This window comes from Coenobita brevimanus, chromosome 65 (assembly GCF_032717465.1).
Source record: "Coenobita brevimanus isolate Jiangsu-jjx chromosome 65, ASM3271746v2, whole genome shotgun sequence".
Lineage (NCBI taxonomy): Eukaryota > Metazoa > Arthropoda > Malacostraca > Decapoda > Coenobitidae > Coenobita > Coenobita brevimanus.
In genome coordinates, this window is record NC_137018.1 from 38,897,789 (window position 1) to 38,922,493 (window position 24,705).

The window sequence follows — 24,705 nt, forward strand, 5'->3', positions numbered from 1 at the left end:
TTCATCAGCTTATTCCCTTTCCCAGTGTCTTGGCTTAAAAGTTTATATATTTCCCCGTAAGAATTTCTTTGTACTCTTTTTAGCCAGTATTCTAGGGGATCTAATTTCTGAAACCCCACCTTCTTATTAAAAAATTCAACAACCAATTAAGTAGTATTTAGAAGTTGTCTTATTGACAAGAGTTGTCTGATGTCAGTTACTTCTGGCTCATGTACTACAGGATCTAAGTTCACTACACTAATCTCAGCAATACTGTACTGTTTCTGTTCAGGCCAATCCTTAGTGAGTAACCATTTAGGACCTTTAAACCACAAATTATCTTTGATCAGTCTCCTTACGGTCGAACCTATCGAGAGGAGATCAGCTGGATTTTGTTTGGAGGACACATGCATGAAATTAAATTTGAAAGACAGCTCTTTAACCCCTAAAACGCGGGGCGTCGCGTTTGCGACGCTCGCCAAAAAGAACATAACGGCGGAGCGTCGCGTTTGCGATTCGAGTTAATTTTGAATAAACGTGGGCAAGGATGTTCCAGCTGGTATTGTCTATCAGTACCACCACCCTTTAGCTACAATTAGCATACTTTACCTTTGTACTACTGACCTCCGTTGTTGCCAAGTATCGCGTTTTTTCCCCCTTCCACCCCCCCACCACGGCCCGGCCAGCCTGGCTGTGATACATGGCAGCGCTCTGACTGCTCAGAACTGTAAATCTGCGCTCTCCTCTCACAAGCAGTTTATGCTAATAGGAACGCTTGTTTCCCCAGTTGTAACACTAGCTTTTTTTTTGCACGGTTTGCCCCTGTTTAGCGTCAGTTTACTGCAGGCTTTCAAAGTGACATTATGGCGAGTTCTAGCTCTTCCGAGTCAGTGCGAGCGGCCGACAGGAATGAGAATAAAGTGACAGGCGTAAGGCAGAATAAAAAGCGCACTGCGTTGATCTTTTGGGAAGTAATATGATTGAAAATAATGTAGTGTACGTGTTTTTAGCTGTGAAAATGGAAATGTTTGTTGAGTGACGGGAAGACCGCCGCCGCGCTGCATGTCGGCCGTACGCTTCGTTGATTTTAGCCTTATTTTCAGTGCTTATTGTACAAATACGGATTCCAAACTACCTGTACGTTGTAGTATAAAGTTTACTGTGACAGAATGAGGCTGTGGTAGGGGGAAACCGGGTTGCTGGAGGTGTGAAAGTGAAGGTTTTGTTACCCAACTTTGCAAGTCTCCACAAGTCCTTGGATAGTCCACGAAGGCTCAACACCTGTCTTTGGAGAAAGCTGAATGTAAGTATTATCTGCGATACCAAGTATAATGTTCTAGGTTTAATCTCTGATTTTTGGCTAATATTTTCCTACAGGTACTCAGACCGCGATTGAACGCCACGATCCGGGGGGGTTCGGCTGTCGATGGCCGCGCATTAGGGGTTAATAGTCTTCACTCTGTTACGGACGAAAGGAATTTTACTGTCTTCCTTCCCTATCCAGTAAAGACAAATCTCACTGCCAGTCCATATGTAAATATCCTCAAACTGAGTATCAAGAGTAATGGTTATATACCTGGCCAATTTAGTTCCTGCTTCTATGGAAGCCAGTTCCATTTGAGGTAGGGTTCTTCCTTTAATTGGCGCAACTCTGGCTTTGGACATCATAATCTTACTATCCTCTCCTGTTGTGCAATAAGCTACTGCTCCATAGGCCCGTTGAGAAGCATCATAAAACATGTGTAAGTGCGACTTCTCATTACTATTTATTTCCCTGGGAATAGATATGCTTGATGTGGTTTCAAACTCCTTTCTAATCTGTTTCCATTGTTCCACATATGTCCCACCTATTTCAGTGTCCCAGTCTAACTTTTCTCGCCAAGTCTCCTGTACTAAACATTTTCCCCTAATAACTACAGGACTGACCAACCCTAATGGGTCAAATAACATGGAAACCTGACTTAACAAGGACCTCTTGGTGAGAATGACATCAGAGAACATAATTGGTTTCAAACTTATTAAATCAGCTGTTGTATCCCAGTTAAGACCTAACAGATTCTGAATTCTGGGAATGTCAGAATCTGGATAGTCCTTTTGTATTTTATTCCTCAAAAGCGATGAATTTGTATTCCAGCTCTGTAACGGCAAATTTGCCTTCCCACATTCGGAATTGGCCACTTCGTAAGCCTTCAAAACTTCCGACTCTGTTTCAGCAACACCTTGCAAATTATCCATGTAAAAAGCTTGCCGTATTTCTGGGCATTTGGCATTTTCAAAATGATGCTTTAAAGTGCTGCATAGTAGGAAAGGACTAGCACAAGAGCCAAAGAGCACCGATCGGAAACAGTAAGTTTTCAATGGACTATCCTCATTTTGAGGATCATGAGGCCAGAGGAATTTTGTAAATTTCCTATCCTCCTCTCTCAGTCCTATTCTGAGAAAAGCCTTACTAATGTCTGCTGTGTAAGCATAAGGTTTCTCTTTAAATCTTAGTAACACATTCCCTAACTTCGCTGTTAGTGTAGGTCCAGAGTATAGGCAATCATTCAAGCTAGCTGATCCCTTGGACGCTTTACCACTACTCCTTATGGGAGTAGTTACTGAATCCTTGCTTACAGCATGATGTGGTAAATAGTGTCCATTTTTGTGGTTAACAGGGAATTCTACCTCTTCTATAAATTTATTCTTCAATTGATCCTTTATAATATTATCATATATAATCAAATGTTCTGGTTTATCTCTCAACTTTCTTAGAAGAGAATTTAACTGAGCTATAGCTGCTTGGTAATTTGTTGGTAACTCTGAATGGTTTAGTTTCCAAGGTAATCCTACCCAGTACTGTCCATCCTTAAATTCCACGAACTGATTATACAAGTCCAAGGTTATTTTATCTTCAGGGGTTGTTTCCTCAGAGTGTATACCTACACTGTCTAGGTCCCACAATTTATGTACAGGTTCAATATTTTCATCCAACAAGTCATTTATCTGAGTAGGTTCTAGTTCTGCACCTATTCTAGCTACCATCAGTGACTGTGTGGGGGTAACAAAGACTGAGTCTATTAGTTTGGCCTCTCCTTTAACTTGTTTTGGAAAAGGCAACTGACCCATAATACCTCCTGGACTCTTGAACAACTGTAACTTATTCTTTTGAAAGTCCTATGTAGGAATCTTCCGCAATAATCAGAACCAATTATCATTTTTATGGGACCCACAGTGTCTGATTGCACATTCCTTTTAGCCAACTTTATCCCTGAGCTTTGTAGATGATCAGAGGTTTCCTTCAGTCCCTTTATGTATATACCTGTCTCCATATTATCAAGCACAGCTGCTGTTATATGGCATTTATATCTGCCTAATTGTATTACAGGTCTAACTAAATCAAAAGACTGAGCGTTCTTAGTTGTTAAGAATCCTGTAATGGCTAGATTTACCTTGACAATAATTGGTAACTTTAATTTCTTCACAATGTCTGCAGAAATGAAGGTTTTCTGAGCACCCGTATCAAACAGGGTACATACTGATAGGTTTCTATTCCCAAACAATACTTTCACATCTGCCATTGGTACTGCAGCTGGCATTACTAATGAAGCATTCCCTTTTGCAATTGTCATATTGATGGTTGCAGGTTTAGGAACCTCAATCTTCATCCTAGGGCATAAAGCACTATGATGATGATCATTTTTGCATTTGAAACAAAGATTTAATTTAGCCTTACAGTCCACAGCAGTATGTTCGGAGTTCATACAGATTATACAACACCCCAGTTCCTGAAGCTTTCCTAGTCTAGAAGCATAATCAGGATACTGTTGACAAGATGCACTGGAATATTGCTCACCACAAAATACACAAACTTTCCTTTTACCATGGAAGGTTTTACTTCCTTAATATCTTCAGCATGTCTATTCCTTATCTTTAATACTTTATCCTCAGCCTTTAACCCTTTAACCGCGGGTGTCATCCTAGAATGACATTGCAAAAACTGGACCAAACCGCGGGTGTCATTCTCGAATGTTTGTGAATATTTTAAATACGACGTGTTTTTTCTGTGCGCCAATTGTTTCAAGGGAGAGTAGCTATTAAGTTCTTTCACTCCAGCCGACCCCCACCTCCCTCCTCCCACCCCCCGGGCCCCCACCCCACCCCTGACCAGACACGCATCAGTATCTGACCAGCTGTGTGAGTGACAACACTGCTGATGTGGCAGTGAAGTGCGGGGAGTTACAGTGCCTTTTACCTGCCTCACTGAACACAGAGTGGGTGTTTATCATATGTGCAGTGTTCATATATGTTTATAGTATTATTATCAGAATGAGGTTGGCATTTGGTAATGGTGTGTGAGCGAAAAATAGTGATTTTTAGATCGCTCACTTCTAATGGCACTGCCCATCCAGTGATAGTCAACGAAATCATGAAACCTACATCATTGCAAAGCCGAAGGTTAGTACTTTCTAATGGTACCTTATTTTTCGCTCTAGATGTATTATATGCAGAGTTATAAAGGTTTAAAGTTTGTTTACATTTTGGCTGGAACCCCCGCAGGAGAGGCCAGTTGGGGCAAAACAGTGCCCGTGGTTAAGGGGTTAAGGAGCTAAGGAAAGTACCTATCTCTTCTTTAGGCACATACTTAGTCTTCTCTGACTTAGCTTTCCCAACCAGTTGGTTAGTGGGTTTTTTCTTTATTTCAGTCTTCTGTTTGACCTCTGTAGATTTTACTGTTCCTTGCAAATGTTTACAGAGTTGCATCAAGCCTTCCTCAATCTCTTCGCAGGTGAAATTATCCTTTTGATACCTACCATACAAAGCATCCTTGGTTTTCTGTGGAAGCTTTAAGGACACAATTCTTGAAAGCACCCAATCTGATGTCTTAATATCTTCGTAAGTACCTAAGGCCTTTAAATTACAACTTAGTGTAATCCAAAAATTTTGCAAGGAATCAAAATCGTGTCTAGGCGTGGGTAATTCTATTAGAGCCTTCAGAAACTGAGTAATAACTTGCTCCCTGTCTTCGTAGTTTTGTCTAAAGATGGTCAAGGCCACCTCATAATTATTTTCTTCTACTGGTAATTGTTTTATCAGTTGATATGGTGTTCCTTTGACCTGTCCTAACAGATACATAAGTTTGCTGACTTTAGGGATATCTGCTTTATCGCGTACCAAATATTTGAACTGGTCCCAGAAGGATTTTCAATTCTGTTCCCCATCAAACTCCGGAAGCATTATTTGTGGTAACATAGCTCTACTCTGCTGTGCCACAACTTGTGTTTCCACGGCAGTCTCAGCTAATTTTGACTCTAGTGTCTTTACTACAGTTAAGATATAAAGGAGTGCTATGATGTGGATGTGATAGGAAGCGTTAGGAAGAATACACTGAGGTACTTTGGCCATGTGGAGAGGATAGAGGGTGAAAGACTGACGAAGAGAGTGTATGTGAGTGAGGTGGAGGGGGGAAGAGGGAGGGGGAGGCTGAGGATGAGATGGAGGGATGGGGTGGAGAGGTATATGAGAGAGGGGTGTGTGAGTTGGGAGCAGGGCAGTGAAATGGCAGGGGACAGGGCGATGTGGAGGCAGTTTGTTTGTGGCCACCCCGAACGGGATTGAGGCGTCTGGCAATAGATAGATAGATAGATCTTTGATAAAAAACACTCACTCCCCTGAAACTTTTCCATGCATGCTTCCACATTTGCCCAAAACTCTTCTTTCACACTGCTTGCATGGTCTTCTGTTGCCACATATACTGTTCACGCGCACAGTCGCCCAAGTTTGTATTCGTACTTTCAGTCTTACCCACACAATCTTTGAACCAACTGATCCATACTCTCTTATACAGTATTCTGATTCCATCTCTTGCACACAGTAGTACATACACCCTCCTTTTCCCCTCTCATTTTCACCAGCTCATGCACATATACTCAGTCCATATTCCCATTCTCTTACACTTTCACCTCTCCATTTGGTGTTAGTCAATCCACACATGTCCACCTTCACATTCTCAAGCACCTGGACAATCTCTCTCACCTCATCATTCACACCCCTCACATTGCATATTGAAATCCATACCATGTCCTTTGGCCAGTCCTTGGTCACCACCTGTTGGTCAGTCCTGGTCTGAGGCATTTTGTCTGTCTTTTTAGTTAGTTGTTTTCTGGGGAGCAACACTAACCCTTCACCAACTCACTTGTTGGCATGTAGGGAACACGTATTGGTTGGTTATAAGGTTGCCACCCAGCGTATTAAATGATTTCCTGGCTTACAGGAAATCATTGGACTGTGTAGTAACCCTGGATTAGCAAACACTGAGTGAGTGGATGATGGGCTCCCCCACTGACCATAGGTTTGAAAGCCCAAAACCTGTGGGATTTGGTACCAGGCATCCCAAATGCAAATCTCAGTTTTTCCTTTTACAATAATTTTGACCCACTAGAATGCATACCATGGTAAGTACTGTACAGTATCAGAAACTCACACAGGCATGGTTAGGTTAACCCGTCGCATCCCGTTGACGTATATATACGTCCACATGTTTTGCCACTGTCAGTCCCGTTGATGTACTTAAACGCACATCATTTGCAAGGTCCCAAATTTGCACAATTTTCAATTTTTGCGCATGATTTTTGGTACATATACACGGGACGCCTTCCTCTACAAGATGCCAGGCAGGGACAATGCCTTATCCCGCATGACCCCCCCCACCCTCCGCACGCCATTGTCTCGGGAATTCACCTGTTACCAGTGACCTGGCCAGTAAAGACATGTCATGCCACAGTACGAAATTCAGGGCCAGAATGATTCCCCAATCGATGACAATGTGGAGGACAAAGTTTATGTAGCATTAAGGAAGAAACAGTCAGAAATGATGATCAGGTAATGTCACCAAAAAAGGTCAGGTATGTTGATGTGTTTGGTGTGTGAAACAATGCTTATATTGCCTATATTACTGTGTGAAAACCAATATACTTTCGTACTACAGATAAATTCGTACCATATAAATAAATAAATATCGTTTATGAGTGGTGTGGAATAGTTACCCTCCCATAGAACTCGTTTTCTTTGGAGCCAGCCTGATAGAAAACCCAGTAAGGTAAGGAGTACTGCTACCTGGATCGAGTATTTTAAACCTCAGGTGAATGATTTCTCTGTGAATTTTCGATGTTTCTCACCAAAAGCGGAGGTTTGAGCCAAAAAAAAAAAAAAAAAAAAAAAAAAAAAAAAAATTGGTCAGGATTGGGGGGGGGGGTCAGTGGTGGAAAATCGGTCGGGATGGGGCAGGTTAATAGAAAGTGATGAAAAAGGCACAATGAGGAAGAAACATGTGCCACAGGGAGACCTGAGATAGGCTTGAGGTAACAGGTTCTGAGGCTGGAGGGTGGAAGTTAGTGATCACCACCTGAGATTAATTGCACAAGTAGGACCTCATCTTGTAATCCATGAAAGCCATATAAAACGCAGAGAGTGCACCATCAATATCGGCAGAAACCAGCTCAGGTATTTGATAATGTTTTTGAGCTGGGAAATGCATGATAACAGCAGGAGTGCAGATTTTCATTTTGTACTGATATCAAAAACGCTATAACTAAGTGCATGTTAACCAAGGGATCACTGTATTGTATTTTAACCTAAATGTCTTTTAGAACGTGACTTTAGCATGGTATTTTGGTGCCTGATAATGTGTTTTGGTGTTATTTCAGTGGTTGCAGGTGCAAATGGACCGTGTGGCAAACCTAGGGGCCTTTGGGGACAAGCTGCCCAACCATGTTTTGGTCAACGAGTACCTTCCAGGCCAGGGTATCATGGTTAGAATGCTTGTCTTTGATTTAAAGTACAAATACAGTAGCCTCTTATCCAGTACTCTGCTTAGATCAGACAGCACTGCCATACAGGATAATTTCCTTCTGGACAGATAAACCTTAATAAAATATGGGGAAAATTATTTAAGTCAGACAAGACTCAAATTTAAGGCACAAGATTCCATAAAATGTTGTAAACACTAAGAGGCAAGCACACAAATTTGAAATTTGGCATGATAAAAAAAGGGCAGGTATTGGGGGGGGGGGGAAGAAAAAAAAAAAGGGGGGGGGTACTGCCCAACACACACTTACGGCGTTAGTACACCAGCGAGTATAAGGAGCCCAAAGCATATTATTGACTGTGGCTCCTCACAGCTTCCCAGAACAACAGACCCCCAAAAAAGCTCCACAAATTTTATGCACATCTGTGGAAGCAAACTGTACTAACATAAGTTTCCCGTACTAAACCAGTTTCTCAGTTAACTGAATCGAGGAGTGGTTGGTTAGAGTGGTTATGGCTGTATATTTGGGTTGTTGCACCCAGGTGAGACTGAATAGAGATTTGAGTGATGAGTTTTCTGTGAATGTTGGTGTGCATCAGGGGTCAGTCTTGAGCCTCTTGTTGTTTATCATGATCCTTGAAGCCCTCTCATGTGAGTTCAGAAATTAACTCCAATAGATGTTGTATGCCGATGATTTGGTATTGATTGTAGGGAATGAAAGGGAAGCATAGGAAAGTTTTAGGAAGTGGAGAGATGGTATGGGGCACAAGGGCTTGAGAGTATATGTAGATAGCACAAAGGTGATGGTATTGAGGGTTGGTGGCAGTACTGTCAGAGAAGAGGGAGAGTGGCTATGTGTGGTTTGTTACTAGAACGTGGGAAGTACAGTAATCCCTCCATTATCCGATGTAATAGAGCCAAAGGCATGTCCAGAAAGTGGATCCATCCGGATAGTGGGCCCCTGCGTCCTGAACTGGTACTTGTTGACCCTAACCCAACCTAACTCAGAAAACCACGTACTGTACATAACTCTCTACCGGACATGCATAGCACCTATTTAAGACCTTATTCACACAAATAAGGGACAGAAAGCATGAAATAAATGAATAGGAACCAGAGAATGAGGAATTAGAAGTGAATATGGAAAATATTTAGCAGTGTACAGGGTACTTACAACACATCCGTGGCCGTTCGTTATGAAGGTTAACCCGCCTCCTCCAAGGCCCTGGCAGTGGTGAAAATGCTCTTGAAGCATGTACAGTAGTCCAGTGTTGTGCTACTTAATCCTTTGCACTATGTGTTATAATTGTTTAACACTGCACATTCTGTTCTTAATTGCACCACGCCAGTTTCAACCGCCAGTTTGCACTCTGTACTTCATCTTTGCACTGTGAAATCTAATTTCATAACACTGCACAACACTGTAAATTCCTCTGTGGTCTAGTGGTGAGGTATTGCAGTTTATTAAAAAAACGAGCACGTGCAGCATCCATTGCGGTGAGTGTCTAGTCAGGATGGCAGTTAGGTGGTAACTGGGGAGGGGGAAGCAAGGGGTGAGTGTAAACACAGCTGTTCGGCGCTGCTCACCAATTTCAAAGTACGGTTGATTTCCCCCCCCCCCAAGACCCAGGCTCAAAATGTCCGGGTTATGGGGAGTCCAGATAGTGGGCATCCGGATAATAAAGGGATTACATTGTACTGTAATTCCATCTTGTGCAGTGTTTGTGATAAGTGGTGTAGTGGTATTAGAAGCAGACTGCGAGATAATGCTGATTTCATGCATGGGGTCTGTCAGGGAGAGCATGTGGTGATTGTTGTGCGTGAAAGGATTGGTCTCACTGGTGAGTCTTGCAAGAGTGTGGAGGAGTTTTATTACTTGGGAGACATGTTATGTGCTGGAGGTGAGGCTATGGCTAGAGTTTGGAGTGGTTGGAAGAATTTCAGGGAGCTGTTGCTTTTTTTGACATTGAGTGGGCTATCCGTCCGTGCTAAGGGATCTTTGTATGTGGTATGTGTTAGAAGTGTAATGCTATATGGTAGTGAGACCTGGGCAATAAAGGAAGAGGGTATTTGCAGGCCCAGACATACAGAAAGGACAGTTATTAGGTGGATGTGCAGTGTGTCTTTCAGTGTGAGGCCTTGGGGGGCTAGGTGTATAATGGAAGAGTTAAGATTAAGGATGGGACTGGAGTGTATTGATGCTGAAATGGGGAGAGGTTGATTAAGATGGTTTCGACATGTGGAGAGGATAGGGGATGGCAAATGGGTGCAGAAAGTGGGAAATGTGAACGTTGGGGGTGGGTGTTGCGAGAGGCAGGCTGAAAAAGACCTAGGACAAGGTCGTACAGTGTGACCGCAGGGATAAGGGACTGAATAGGGAGTCTGCCAGAGATCAAGTAGCATGGGGAGCCATCTTTAAATGACAAAGGTCAATGCAGTTAAGCATGTTGGAGCCTTTATAAGTGAAACAAAATGAAACAAACTGAATATTTTGAGTGTCGTACCAAAGATGATTAGTACTGACGATATGCTTGTTAGACGCTAGGCCACAGTAATTAGTGATGGGGTAAACTGTACAGACTACTATGTACATTGGCTTTGTTTCATTTTGTTTCATTATTGAAGGCTCCTACATGTTACAAGCATCGGCCTTGGTCACTTGATGGCGGATCTCCATGCTGCTCGATCTCTGGCAGCTTCCCTTCAGTCCCTTATCCCTGAGGTCACCTCAATGGCTCCGTCCCAGGCCTTTTTCAGTCTGCCTCTTGCAACCCTACCCCCAACATAACACTTCTAGCTTTCTGCACCCAGTCCTCTCCACATGCCCAAACATATCTCAATCCAACTCTTCTCATCACAACACCAATACACTCCAGTCCCATCCTACCTCTCAACTCTTCCATCATAAACCTAACCCCCCCAGGCCTCACACTCAGGGACTTACTGCATATCCACCTAATCATTTTCACTTCTGTACGTTTGAGCCTAAGAATATCTTTTTCCTCTACTGCCCAGGTCTCGTTATCATACAGCATTACACCTAGAACACATGCCACATACAAAGTTCCCTTTGCAGAGAGAGAGAGAGAGCCCTCTCAATATCAGGAGAGGCAACAGCTCCCTGAACTTCTTTCAACCTCTCCTCACTCTAGCTACAGAGCTAGCTTCATCCCCACCTCCAGCGTATAACATGTCTCCCAAATAACAAAACTCTTCCACTCACCCAAGAGACTCAGACTCACCAGCAAGTTCAATCCTTTCACGCCTGCCAATCTCCACATGCTCTCCTCGACACACCACACACATGAAATCAGCATTATCTCACAGTCTGCCTCTAATACCACTGCATCTCATACGCATCCACTTATCACAGACATTGCACAAGATGGAATTACTTCCCATGCCCCTGTGGCAGATCACACATGGCCACTCTCCGTCTTCTTTGACAGTACCACCACTAGCGGTAGATACCATCGCCTTTGTTTTATCTGCATTTACTCTTAAGCCCTTGTGCCCCATCCCATCTCTCCACTTCATAAATCTTTCCGCTGCCTCCCTTCCATTCTCTGCAATCAACACCAAATCATCAACATACAACACCTCCCACAGGAGTCTATTTCTGTAGTCATGTGAGAGGGCTTCAAGTACCATGACAAACAACTAGGGACTCAAAACTAACCCCTGGTGCACACCAACATTCACGGAAAACTCATCACTCAAATCTCCATTCACCCTTACCTGGGTGCGAGCACCGATGCGCATGGCCATAACCACCCCAGCCAGCCACTCCTTGATCCCATGTTTTCTCATTGCCTGGTTCACCATGTCTCTAGAGACTCTGTCAAAGGCCGTCTCAAAAACAAAGTACAGTTCCCTTTTCTTTCCTACATATTTTTCCTGAAGTTGTCAAACAATGAATATGGCATCAGTGGTCCCTTTGCCTGGCATAAACCCAAACTGCATCTCATCAATATTCACTCTTTCTCTAGTCATACCTTCTAGAACTCTGTCCATTTCCTTCATTATCTGGTATAAAAGTTTTATACCTCTATAATTTCCTCTTTCCAGGGTATCACCCTTCCTCTTGTATACATTTACAATTACACCCTTCAGTCAGTCATCTGGGACAACACACATATAATCATACTTGTCAGGTCGGTGACTAACCTCACTCCTGTATCTCCTGAGGTTTTCAACATTTCATCAGTCAACCCAGACACACCTGTTGCCCTCTCCACCTGCATCCTACCTATTGCCCCGCTCACAGTAGCAGCGTCATTCAAAGGCTAAGGGCCAAAAACTGGATCTGCATGCTCCAAACCTTCCCTGTCCCAGTCAAACTCCTCATTTAACAACTGGCTGTAATGCTGTCTCTATGCACCTTTATTATCCCCACTGTTCCTCACTACTCTTCCTTCATCATTCTTCACACACCACTCACCTGTGATATCCTTATTCTTTCTCATCTGATTTGCCACCTTTAATATCAAATTTTTCCTTTTCTCCCAATTTGGGTTATCAGGTAAAAGTCTCTGTGACTGAGACTTCACCCTGTAAACCTTTTTTCTAGCCCTATGTTTGGCAACAAAGTATTGCTCTCTGCTACCACCCTTTCTCCACTCCCAGAAAAGCCTTCTTTTCTCCTTAACTGCAGCTTCTACACCCTCATCCCACTAGCAAGTTACTTTATGTCTTGGTGGGCCTCTTTTCCATCCACATACTGAATCAGTAACTCTCAAGATTTTGCTCTTGAGGGCACTGTACTGTTCATTAACACTTCTGTGTCAACTTCTCCCTGGTCAGCCACCACTCTCCTCTTCTCGCAGTAGAAGGCATCCCTTAATGCTTGGCTTTTCAGTTTCCATTTTTTCCTCCTAGGTGCATAGGCCCTCTTTTTCATCACCCGCTTCTTGAGCACCACGTCGCATATCAGTAACTTGTGTTGTTGCACACACTCCTCGCTCCCTATAATTGTAACTTCCCTCACTAACTTCCTATCAGCCCTCCTGACCAGGAAATAGTCTGGCTTCAATTTCCCCATGACTCATATGTAATCAACCTACTCTCTCTCTTCCCAAAACAGTCATACTCTAAACAGAGAGGGAATGCTTCCGATAAATTGCTTGCTGGTCACACCTATTTACCAGACCCTTTTTGCACTGCTGTAGTTATGTGCAAGTCCCATTGCTCTGCACTTTTAGTGCAATTAGCCACATAGGTCCCAGGTATAAGGAAAGCTCAAATTGTACTAGGGTTCTCCAGTGCCCGAGGCCATGTAGCTGTAAAGAAGACATCAGGCAAAAAAGCTGAGATATGCAAACATGAAACACGGACTTTCATTTTGTATGTACTTTGTGTATGTATGTACATAGTTAATGAGATCATAGACCCAGGTACTAGGGTTCTCCAGTGCCCAAGACCATGTAGCTGTAAAGAAGACATCAGGCAAAAAAGCTGAGATATTCAAACATGAAACACTGACTTTCATTTTGTATGTACTTTGTGTATGTATGTACATAGTTAATGAGATCATAGACCCAGGCATTTCATCCTATGTTGTTGTTGTTGATCAGTCCCAGTCTGTCTGGCCAAGCAAATGCTTCTGCTACAGAAAAGCAACCACCTCTACAGGCTTCACATCACTCTGTAATTTGGGTACAGTAGTTGGTTACTACTCAGCATTGTAAATTATTTTCTGGGTTACAGGAAATCATTAAGCCTGTCACTCAGTGAAGAGCCTCATGAAGTGGAAAGAAGAGTAAAAAAAGAAAAAAAAAGGTGACAGGGAGAAAAGGGAGAATTAGGAAGAGAGGATGACAGACACTAAGAATGAGAAAAGGAAAGGAAGAAATAGACAACACTACATCAAGCAAGTGGATGATGGTCACTACCACCTACACCCCACCGTATATAAATGTGGGTTAGTGTGTGAGCATGATGATAACACTACATAGCAAATTTCAACTTTTTATCTAGTTCAGAAAGAGAATGGATCTGGAGTAAATTGATGGGGCTGATTACAAATACAGCAATCCCTCGTTTTCGTGACATAATAGAGCCAAAAAGCATGTCTGGGTCATGGCTCTGTCCGGATAATGGACCTTTCCCCTGGCCCCCATTTGTACGTAACCTAACTTTGAAAATCAGTGTAAAAGGACACTACAGTACATCATACAGCACTTGTTCCTGTTGTTTAACACTACTCCATCTGGTCAAGCAGACCTATAAACCACAGCCAGGCAATTATCATGGTCAAACAGACTTATCAGCCAGTCACCCCTGCAGGGCCATACCCTGTGGTGACATGAAAACATGAAAAAACTGGCTACACAAGAAAAATGCAGTGGGCACACAAAACAAAAAAGAGGAAATATGTGACTTCATTGAACAATACAGTATTAGTGCAGTAGACCGGCATTACACCAGATCAGTTGGGGGGGAGCCTGATCAGATAAAGCCGATAATCCGGTATATCCGGTGGTCCCACCCTCCAAGTGGGATTTCAAGCAAGTAATGGAAAATAAATGACTAAAATAGCATATTCTAGTGCTAAAACTGAAAACCATACCCATTTTACATTAACTCGGCCCATGAAAATTCCACACTCTTGTCATAGCACTACATCATGATTAGCGCAGTATTATTACTGTATAGGCTTGTACAACAACTTAGCAGTCATGAGGGGGAGAGGGCCTGGTTAGGGTGAAAAGGATAGGAAACTCATGTACTGTACAGTATTGTACACTGTACTAGTGTGAAGTGCTATCCAAAATTTTCCAGACTGGGATCGCGACTCCTAAATGGGTTGTAGTAGTGCGATGTGCCTCTAGGTGGCAGTACATCCTAACATGCATTGTGAGTCAGTGTGCCACTCGGCGCGGAGCTAGGGTGACGTGGGGTCTGGGGATTAGTAACATTCATTTGTTTGTTGTCGTGCCTTTGTTGTCTGGTGACATTCGAGGTGGATATAAAAAAGGAATAGCGAAATTGCATAAAATTTTGTGCGAATCTCGCAGATGCAACAGAGACCCTGGCAATGGTTCAGCAAGCGTCTGGTGAGCAATCTTTTGGTCGGACAGTTTCACCAAGACCCAAAAAGGCCAGACAAGTGTAAAGCAGTGTCAAGAGCATGCTGATCATTTTCTTTGACATCAAGGGGATTGTGCACAAAGAATTCGTCCCAACTGGTCAAACTGTCAGTTCCAACTTCTTTTGTGATGTTTTGTGGTGACTGCGTGAAGATGTGAGAAGGCGACGCCTCAACCTTTGGCAAGACAACTACTGGCTGCTTCACCATGGCAACTCCCCGGCTCACAGTGCACTCAACACTCAACAGTTCTTGGCCAAGAACAACATGGCTGTCATCCCCCACCCTCCTCACTCACTGGATTTGGTCCCCTGTGACTTCCTTCTGTTCCCAAAAATGAAAGAGTGTGGTTTTGATACCATTAAGGACATCCAGAAGGAATAGCCGATGGTGCTTAACACTCATCGAATAGGACTTCCAGGGAGCATTCCAGCAATGGAGGAAGCACTGGTACTGGTGTGTCAATACGCAAAGGAATTACCTCGAGGGTGATGGTGGCCAATAGGAGCTATGGTGGGTTTTCAATTTTATATAGCATTAGTCCAGAAAGTTTTGGATAGCACCTCGTAGAGATGGATGTAGATTGCTCACACTCTCACTCACCTCACATGATGTAGGCCGAGATAACCCATCATCACTGTCAGCAAAGATGGTTTCTGATGGCTCTGGTGTCACATCTGCTATAGAGAGCTCTGAGGTGCTGGGGGTTGGGGTCCTAGAGATTGTACTGCTGGATTCTGAGGCTATGTGGAAGCTGGGATGATGTTACAGACAAACTGGGGGTTTCTGTCTCTGTGCAGATTCTCTTGGGAGCAGGAGAAGGCATAGGGTAGAAAAACTGGGAGATCTTAACCTGAACCTCCCTTGGCTGCTGCTGCTGCATTATTTCCAATCTGATGAGCCATATGCCCTCATAATGGTGAGCAATAGTCCCACCAACTCTATGATGGTAAGAATTGTGTCTGCACCATCAGTGCCTGCAGCCAGAGACTGTCCAGGTGCCTCCACCTTCTGTGCATCTTCATCTCCATCTTTGTCTGTGACTTGTCTTGTTGCAGTTCATCAGCAGCCTCCTTGTCTGTCCAGTGATGGTAGCCAGGCACACCAGCATCCTTATCCAGCCATTCTTGCAGCTCCTCATCTGCAAGATCACCCTGCTCTGCAGCTGCCAACAATTCTGCCATTTTCAGTGGCCTAAACCCCTCAAAATTATGCAGTGATGCCGGTGTTTTGGGAGTTCTAAGGAGTTTACACCAACCACTTTTGAGTGTGGCAAGAGACACTTTCTTCCATGTCTCTCCCCAGTTGAAGATGGTATCTTTGATGGTGTACTTTTTGAAGTTATGGAGGGTTTTTCACCTCTGGTGTCCTCATAGTCTTCCTGGTTCATCCTGTCCTTAGTCCAAACAAGGCACTGGTGCAAGTAAAGATTTCTATTCTTCGTCTTTGCACTTTGTATAATTCCCTGGTCCAAAGGTTGGACAAGAGCAGTGGTGTTGGCTGACAGAAACAACCTCGATTTGTCCATTCTTCCTGCACTGTTTTGTAGAGGGATGGGCTGGTTTATTGTTCAACAGCAGCACTGCCTTCATGCCACCAGGACTGATGCCATACCTCATTTGGTGCTGCCTCACAGAAACGTCAGAGCTGTTGTAGAACCAGTCATGAATGATATCCTGGGTAAACCAGGCAGATTTATTCCCATGGTACTACACAGGAAGCTTGGCCATGATGTTCTTGAGTGACCTAAGTCACTTGCTCTTACTTGCTGTATGCAATAAGAGCCATCAGCATTGGCATAGGCCAGAATGTAGAGATGATCCTTTATTGTCTGATGCCCTGAAGTGCCGCCAATATCCTTCAAAGCCTGGATGTTTTGAGGGAGGGCTTGCCAGAAGGGACCAGTTTCATCAGCATTGTAAGTTTGGAACTCATGCAGGCCCTCATCCTCTATCAGCTCCTGAACATGTTGGACAAAAAACTCCACAGCATCAACATCGGCACTGAGCATCTCCCGAGTTATGGCTATGTTAACAGTGCTATGGCACCTTTTAATCCTCCATAGCCAGCCATCACAACATTTGAAATCCTCTGCTCCAGGGTTAGAAAGCTTTTTTGTTCTGTGTTGGATGACCAGGCCACATACAGGAACACGCCAACTCTCTCCTTTGTATACCACTTATACACTGCTTTGTCCAGTTTCACATTGGGCAGCTTCTGCTCCTGAACACATCCTTACCCATCTTCACACATTCTGTTTTCTTCATAACCTCCTTTGTTTTGTCCTTGGCCTTCAGGATGTCATGCAGGATTGACCTCTGTATGCTGTACTTGTGACAGCTGTCCCTGTTTGTACCATTTTCATGCACCGTGATCATTCCAATCTTCTCCCCAGTGGTCATAATCCTCTTCTTTGCTTTCTCGGTAGAGGAGGGAGATGATTCCTTATGAGATGCCATTTTTTAGAATCAGTATTGGGTGACACTTTTCACACTTGAGAGACAAGATGTGAAGACTGAGATATTAACCCCTACACCGTGGGCATGTTTACCAATGTTTTGCGTGTGCCGCGGGGTTATTCAGGCTCCGACACTCAAAAAATATTTTGCCAAAAATCAGTTCTTAGTCCTAGAATATTAAAATTACATATGCTTATGGCACATACCTTCAGCTTTCTCCTGGAATGTTTGTTGAGCTTTCGTCGGTTACCATAGGACTTGTGGAGACCTCTGAAGTTGGGTAACGAAGTCTCCACTTTACACTTCCCGAAAACCCGTAATATGATTACCACAGCCAGATATTAACACTATAAACACTGCTCTATAATTTTCAAGTAGTTTGGGATCCATACTTCAAAAAAAAACCAACTGTGAAAGCAATGAAAATTACGAGCGCGTCTGACCGTCGCACTTGCGCTAGTTCACTCTTGGTACTCTGTCATTTATTCATAAAACCCCTCACACTTTATATTGCTATTACTATATAACACTTATATATATCTACAGTCTTTATCCATAAGTTTCCTTCAGTAGTATTAGTTTATTGTCACTGTAGGGATTCAATTTCTTCCAGTAAAATATGTAGCATTCACTTTCTCGTCCTGTATATTAGCATTGAGAGTGAATGTCACTTTCAATTTCCCTCTCATAACTCATAGTATTCAGACATGCTAGAGTGAAACTTTCACTTTCATTACTCCTAGGGTATATACTCGTATTCTTATAATACTACTCATTTACATTTCTATTTACGTTCTCAATTTTATTTACGTTATTTACGTTTCTATTTTATTTACACTGTGTTATGCACTGTCACTTGAAGTAACTTATAAAACTATTTTCCACTGTTCACGTATATTTACATTCATTACTTTCACTTGCTGTTTACACATTATTTACACATTATTTACAATTCCACTTGCACTGTTTTACTCAGTAGAAAGATCGTAGTTACTCTTTTATCAATTGTCAGCCCTTTACCTCTTTCTACACGAGGTTTAGTAGGGGGTAAAGGTCACAGGGCCCTTTGCATGGGGGTGAAAAGGCCCTGAAGCTAGCAAGAGTGAACAGACGTACCCCCACACTGGAAGATGAGAGTGAACTGATAAGGGTGGGCCGGGGTGGAGGCCTACAGGGAAATCATTACTGCCAACGTTTAGCCTCTTGACACAGCTATTTATAGCACTGAAATGATTGGCAGGAAATCTAGACAATACATTATAAATTAGGTAGTTCCAGGTGAATGTAAATATCACTTAGGCTTCTCCCTTCCCTCTTTATATGTATATTTATTACGAAAATAGATTATACGGCATATTTCAAGGGGAAATAAACAGCGAAAATTAGCGAACGAGTGCATGTGAAGTGTTGTCAGGTGATAATTAGCCAATTCCAGGTGTATGGCACTCTCACTTACCTGATTTCTTTCTTGTATATATTATTTGATATAAGAATAGGGCATAGGGCTTATTTCAATGGATGAAATCAGTGAAAAATTCCAGGGAAGATTTACTTAGCGTAGCACGGCCAGGCAGGCGAGAGGATTGGGTAATGGAGGGGGGTTAGGGAGGGAAGTCAAGAACGGGGAGAAATGGCTAAATTGTCAACAATGAATGGGAGTACAGATGAGATTAGGAGTGCTGACTAGTGTTGGACATTGGCAGTACTGATAGATGATACAAGCCCCCACTTGGAAGCCCGTGTGAATTCAAAATAACACAGAATCACAAAAGCGACGCCCCGCGGTATGATCCCTTGCTCCCAAGCGTCACGAAAGTGACGCCCCGCCGTTAAGGGGTTAATGAGTGAAAGATGCCAAGACTGAGGTCAGCCACGTGTTGTACAGTGTGTCCACAGCCTTTGGTCCTACCCAGGCCTACCAGAAGCAGCCCCAAAACAGCCCCACATGCAACTGCATCCCAATCACTCCTCCCCAACCTAGCCTAAGTGGGTGGAAAAAAATTCAGCCAGCATTGGTAACTATGTTCTGAGCCCCTCCCATGTGTGGGGAGCAATCTGGTGGGCTTGTGTCATACACCCCATGTAACAGATAGTACTGGTATATGTTAAATGCAAAAAAGGGTTCAGCGGACCAAGAGTTGTCCAGTAGATCTACGCACGTGGTTTTTCCCATGGAACGGATGGTATCCAGTATGTCCTGACGGTTTGTCTGGGGGTCCTCAAAGTGTCCATTAAATCTAATATCCAGTCTAGTGGGGTCCTGTATAGCAAGGATCTACTGTATTGGTGTTGTGATGAGGAGAGCTAGATTAAGATGGTTTAGGCCTATTGAGAGGGTGGAGGATGACATTTGGGTGCAGAAGGTGAGATGCGTGAATGTCAGGGGTAGTGTTACGAGATTAACCAAAAAATACCTGGAACGAGGTAATAGAGCGTGGGCTCAGGAATAATGGACTGAATAGAGAGGACGCCAGTGATCGAGCAACATGAGAGCTGCCACTGGGTGTTCAAAGCTGATCCATGGAAGCATGTTGGAGTCATTATAAACAGCATGGTACGAGTGGACTATACGGCATCACTGTACAGTACAGCACTTGCCCCAAAAGCTCTCTTTCACTTTCACCCCAATGCTTGTTTTATATACTGGACATTACAAATTCACTGTACAGTTTTGGTCCTAATACTAATTTCCAACACCCTTTTTTTCCTTATCTTCTGTAACTATGGATATTGTACTTTTTTCTATACTCATAACTAAATGAATGTCAGTCCTCACTTTCATAAAGACACTTATTCACTACACTGAAATTTTCCTTATTTTTCTATTCCATTTATTTTTTCTATTTTATGTGCATGTTTACACTATATGCATTTCTGCATACCCACAAAGTATCAGGCTGGGATGATGTGGGTGGTAGTGATGCATGAGCTTCACAAAGTTGCCACAAAGGAGGCTGTGTGGCCGTAATGTGGCATTTATGTTGTATATGACTTATGGTTGCCTGACCCTTGTCCTCAGAATCCAACACCTAAGAGGGCTCGCCAGGCATCAGAAGGGCAGGGGAATATCTTGAACTCTGGAGGGCCATCAGGGCAGTATGGAGCTATGAGAGGAGACATGGGAGGGCGTCCAGGGCATGTCACTGTACATGGTAACTTCCATCCACAAGCATCATCTTCCCGCTCAGCAGTGACGACATTGTCACATAAAATTCCCTCCTGACCGCGCTTTCATTCACCTTCCTTAGTGGGTGGCTTGATAGGGATGGAGGTGGCGGGGCTGAGGGGGTGGTGGCAGCAGTGGCAAGTGAATTGGATGATGCAGAATTGGAACTTATCATTCCTAGCATTTCCATAGCGCGTGGTAGACTGTTAGTGCCATTCACCTGCCTCCCACAAGCCTGCATGATGCAGTGGTGAGTATTAAAAATGAAAGTCACTTCAAACCATGGCAGGAAAAACAGAATGGCTATGTCTGTCACCCAGGATGCCCCAGACACCTGCATTTTGATGGCTTGTGCCATCACCTGAGCTTTAAAGGTTAACCCCTAACAGGAGGACGATGTTACGTAAAGTCCATGCGTGAAGAGGCAGGTGACGTTACGTAACGTCCGGCCATTTTCAGACCTAATTTATTGGTGAAATTAGGTGATAAGGCATCTTTGTCACCTACTGTCCTGCTCTCTACCCTCCCAAGCCTTGAAACAAGTAAAATAGAATATACAAGTTGTAGTGTTATACTGTAAGTGTTCAAGTAAAATAGAATATACGTACATAAGTTTTATTGTTGTAAGCATTCAAGTACTGTAATATAGGAAACACATACATAAGATTTTGAGACAATGAATAGTGTAAATAATGCATAAATGATAAATATAGTGTTCAGTTTTGAAGAAAAAGGATATGAGCAAAAAGTTAGCTAGCCTCGCCCCGGGCGCACCTGGTGATATCCTGCCTGGCCGCGCTTCTTCCCCACTCCTCTCCTCCTCCCACAGCCAGCAGAGACATATAACCGTGTATGTAACACCTCTTTGCCTTCATTTTTCACCCATTTTCATCGATTTATGCATGTTTAGGCTTGTTCCTTGATACTTTATTTTACCGAAAATAAGCCGCCCCACACGGTCATATATTTGGTAAGTTGCCCGCCCATAAGGGGTTAATGTAAATGGCAAACCTGACTGAGAAATTTGCTGCGTTGTGATGCAAGGCTGCAAACTACAGTACAGCCTAGTGGCTAGAGAGCTGTGATGTTGGTTTACCAATGGATGAAAGCTTGATCCTGGGGAGAGACAGGGAACACTTTCGTTTCATTTGTAAAGGCTCCAACCAGCCTGCATGCATCAGCCTTGGTCACCTAATGGTGGCCATCCACACTGCCTAATCTCTAGCAGGCTCTCTGTTCAGTCTCTTATCCCCAGTCTATTTTTGTCTGCCTGTAGCAACCCGACCCCATTTCATGCCAACAGTAATACACTCAGGTCCCATCCTTCCCCTCAACTCTTCATTTGCACTCCTAACTCCCCCCCCCCCACCAGGTTTGTCTTTCAAGGACGCACTACACATCCATCTTGTCATTATTATCTTTGTATGTTTGAACTTATGAATATCCTCTTGCTTTTCACTACTGTACAGTATTACATTCAACACATGTCGCATACCACGCTTTAGCACGAAAGAGAAGCCCTCACAATATCAGGAGAGGCAACAGCTCCCTGAACTATTTCCAACCACGCCTTACAATTGCCATCAAGCTAGCTCCAGCCCCAGCTTCAGCATTGATCATGTCGTCCAGATTGCAAAACTTAAAGACACTCAAGAGACTCTCCAGTAAGGTTAATCCTTTCTTGCCTCCCTGCTACTGCATTCTCTTCCCAAAACACTGCACACACAGAATCACAATTATTTCATAGCTGGCCTCTAATATCATGTCTCATATTCACCCACTTATCACAAACTTTAAGGATATGAATTTCATTTAAAACAGACTTTATTGATCTGTCGTAATACCCACCAACATATTGTAAATATACCCCCGCTAATACTGTACTAATAAAGTAAAGTTGTCTGATTCGTGTATCTGTAGGCCACGGATTTGTAATCCACGGAACTTTCCCCAACCAGTCCCTATTTTTTGTATTCCGTGGAAATAACTCGAAAAACGTGGTTCCTAGGTTCCAAAGTGGCCCATTTCTGAGGAGATTTACAATATCCAGGCACCCATGATGTATTCCGCAGCTGCTAGCCAATTACAGACAGCCTAGACCCAGCAGCCAATCACAGCCCAGGCATGGTGGCAAGTGTACACATTACAGCCGCCATGTTATGTTTACCTCTTGCCCCACCAACGCAAACTACGTTTGTTCCCCCATGAGTTCTGGGCACTACCTGGACCTTTTTTTTTTTGTCACGGTTACCTCCCTCTGGGCTCTGTTAAGGAAGGCCCCAACCCCCCAAGGCAATGTTTGACCCAGCTGGGGTCCAAGAAGAAGGCTCTTCTCAGTTATCAGCAGTGTTTGGACATTTTTCGTCGAGTGGAGAAAGGAGAGAAGCTTGCATACTTGGCCAGGGAGTACAGCCTGAACGAGTCAACAATTTGCACCATTTACAAGAATGAGGCTAACATATTGTTCATTTCCACTTAATTATTGTTTATTTTCATTAAATACATGCATTGAATATTTTTAAGATTGTCTGTTTTTGTTTGCTGTTGGCTAGTTAGGTGTAGGTAGGATGCTGTAAGGGGGTTCCACCAGGGCCCAGACTAAATATCCTTTTTTCCCATTGGTTCTTAATGTTGTAAACCACGGATTTCATAATCCACTGGTAGGTACCAGTCTCTAATTGCTGCAGATTAGGCGACTTCACTGTACACTAGTCTGGGATGAGACAGCCCTATCATGTATTCAGTATGGGAAATGGGCATTATTACCAAAGTGGTGACATGTGAAAGGTATGTGGTACGTAGCAGGACTGCTGAACTTAAGGGAACGGGCTGTTGAGCCCCTGCCCAGAGTCAGATGCAATGAAAAAAAAAAAAATAATGAAGAGGAGGAGGAGCGGCAGCAGAACTCAGAGTGCAATATCTATACTCACCAGTTGGCCTATGGGCCAAACATTTGAATTAGCCCTGTGACCTTGATCTTGAACCGATAGTTCTCAAAATTGAATACAGTAAGACCTCACTATAACGTACTAATTGGGACCCAAGCCAGTCCGAAAAACGCGAAATTCCGATAAAAGTGACCCGGACTTCCCCCTGCTAACCCAGACTTTTTCCGATATATCAGACATTAGTCCGGATTGTATGATCAGTTTTTACACTGTTTTGACTTCCTTTGTGGTACTGTACTGTTATAACTTCACTACATTCATCAAATGGTATAATATATACAGTATAATATTACTGTACTATACACTGATTAACAGGTCTTTTATTTACCTTATTGTGGTGAACATACCTGAAGTGGTCAGGCAGTCCAGACTACTTCTGGCTTTATTGGACTTTTTCTGATATATAGGAATTTAGTCCGGTAGCTCCTTGAGTCCGATAAAAGCGAATTCCGGTCTATTGAAGTCCATTATATCGAGGTTTTACTGTAATTTCAATCTTCCCCAACCTTAACCATGCCTCCAAGTTTGATCGAAATTGAATCAGATCTGTTTGAGTTGACCTTGCCCTGTGATCTCAACATTTGACTGACTGCTTAGAGTAAAATCTCATTATCTTTGTCTTACCCTGAACCTTTCCACAAAGTTTGGTCTTACTGGATGAAAATTTTTAAGTTAACCTTGTCATATTCAACAGGTCAACTGTGGACCTGTGCCCCTCTGTCAGTTTTTACTGCTGCCTATGATCTACAGTCTTTCAAATGCAGTGTGACCAGGCATCTCAAAATGAACAGATATTGAATTTGGCTCTTGGTTACCTTGTTTTTGTTTTTTCATGGAGGGAATAACTTTGCGGGCTCATGTTCTTTGATCCCTTCTTTCCTGCATAAAAAAAAAAAAAAAAAAAAAAATGGAACTTTTATTGAACCGCTTTGTAGGGAACCGATATTTTCTATAAGAATACAATGTAAATGCCACCTTGCCAAACAATGACATTGCTTCAGCTCCCTCACATTTCCTTTCTCCTTTTCAACAAAGGTGGTGGCAGCCATCCTCCACTCATTTGATGTATTGCTGCCATCTTCCTTCACTCGTATCGTTGTTTTTTTCGTCTACCCTCTTATCTTCCTGTTTCTCCCATCCTGTCACTTCTTGTTACTCTTCTTTACAGGTGGCTTTACACTGGGTGACAATCCTAATGGTTTCCAGCAACCAGGAAACTACTGTATTTACATTGCTGGATGGTAACCATATAAACAAATAATGGAGAATTGTGGAGCCTA

The 24,705-nt window shown here is 43.1% G+C and overlaps 1 protein-coding gene across 4 annotated transcripts in view; it reads left to right on the top strand.

Moving 5' to 3' along the window:
* Positions 1-24,705, top strand: part of LOC145405069 (putative RNA/DNA demethylase ALKBH6) — a 65,543-nt gene that overhangs the window by 39,141 nt on the left and 1,697 nt on the right. For 3 of the 4 annotated variants that reach the window (XM_080276571.1, XM_080276574.1, XM_080276572.1), the window contains exon 4: positions 7,665-7,769. The exons of the other annotated variant lie outside the window; for it this stretch is intronic. In XM_080276571.1, the coding sequence (XP_080132697.1) occupies positions 7,665-7,769 (105 nt within the window). The remainder of the gene's footprint in view (positions 1-7,664; positions 7,770-24,705) is intronic. 4 annotated transcript variants of the gene reach the window in all.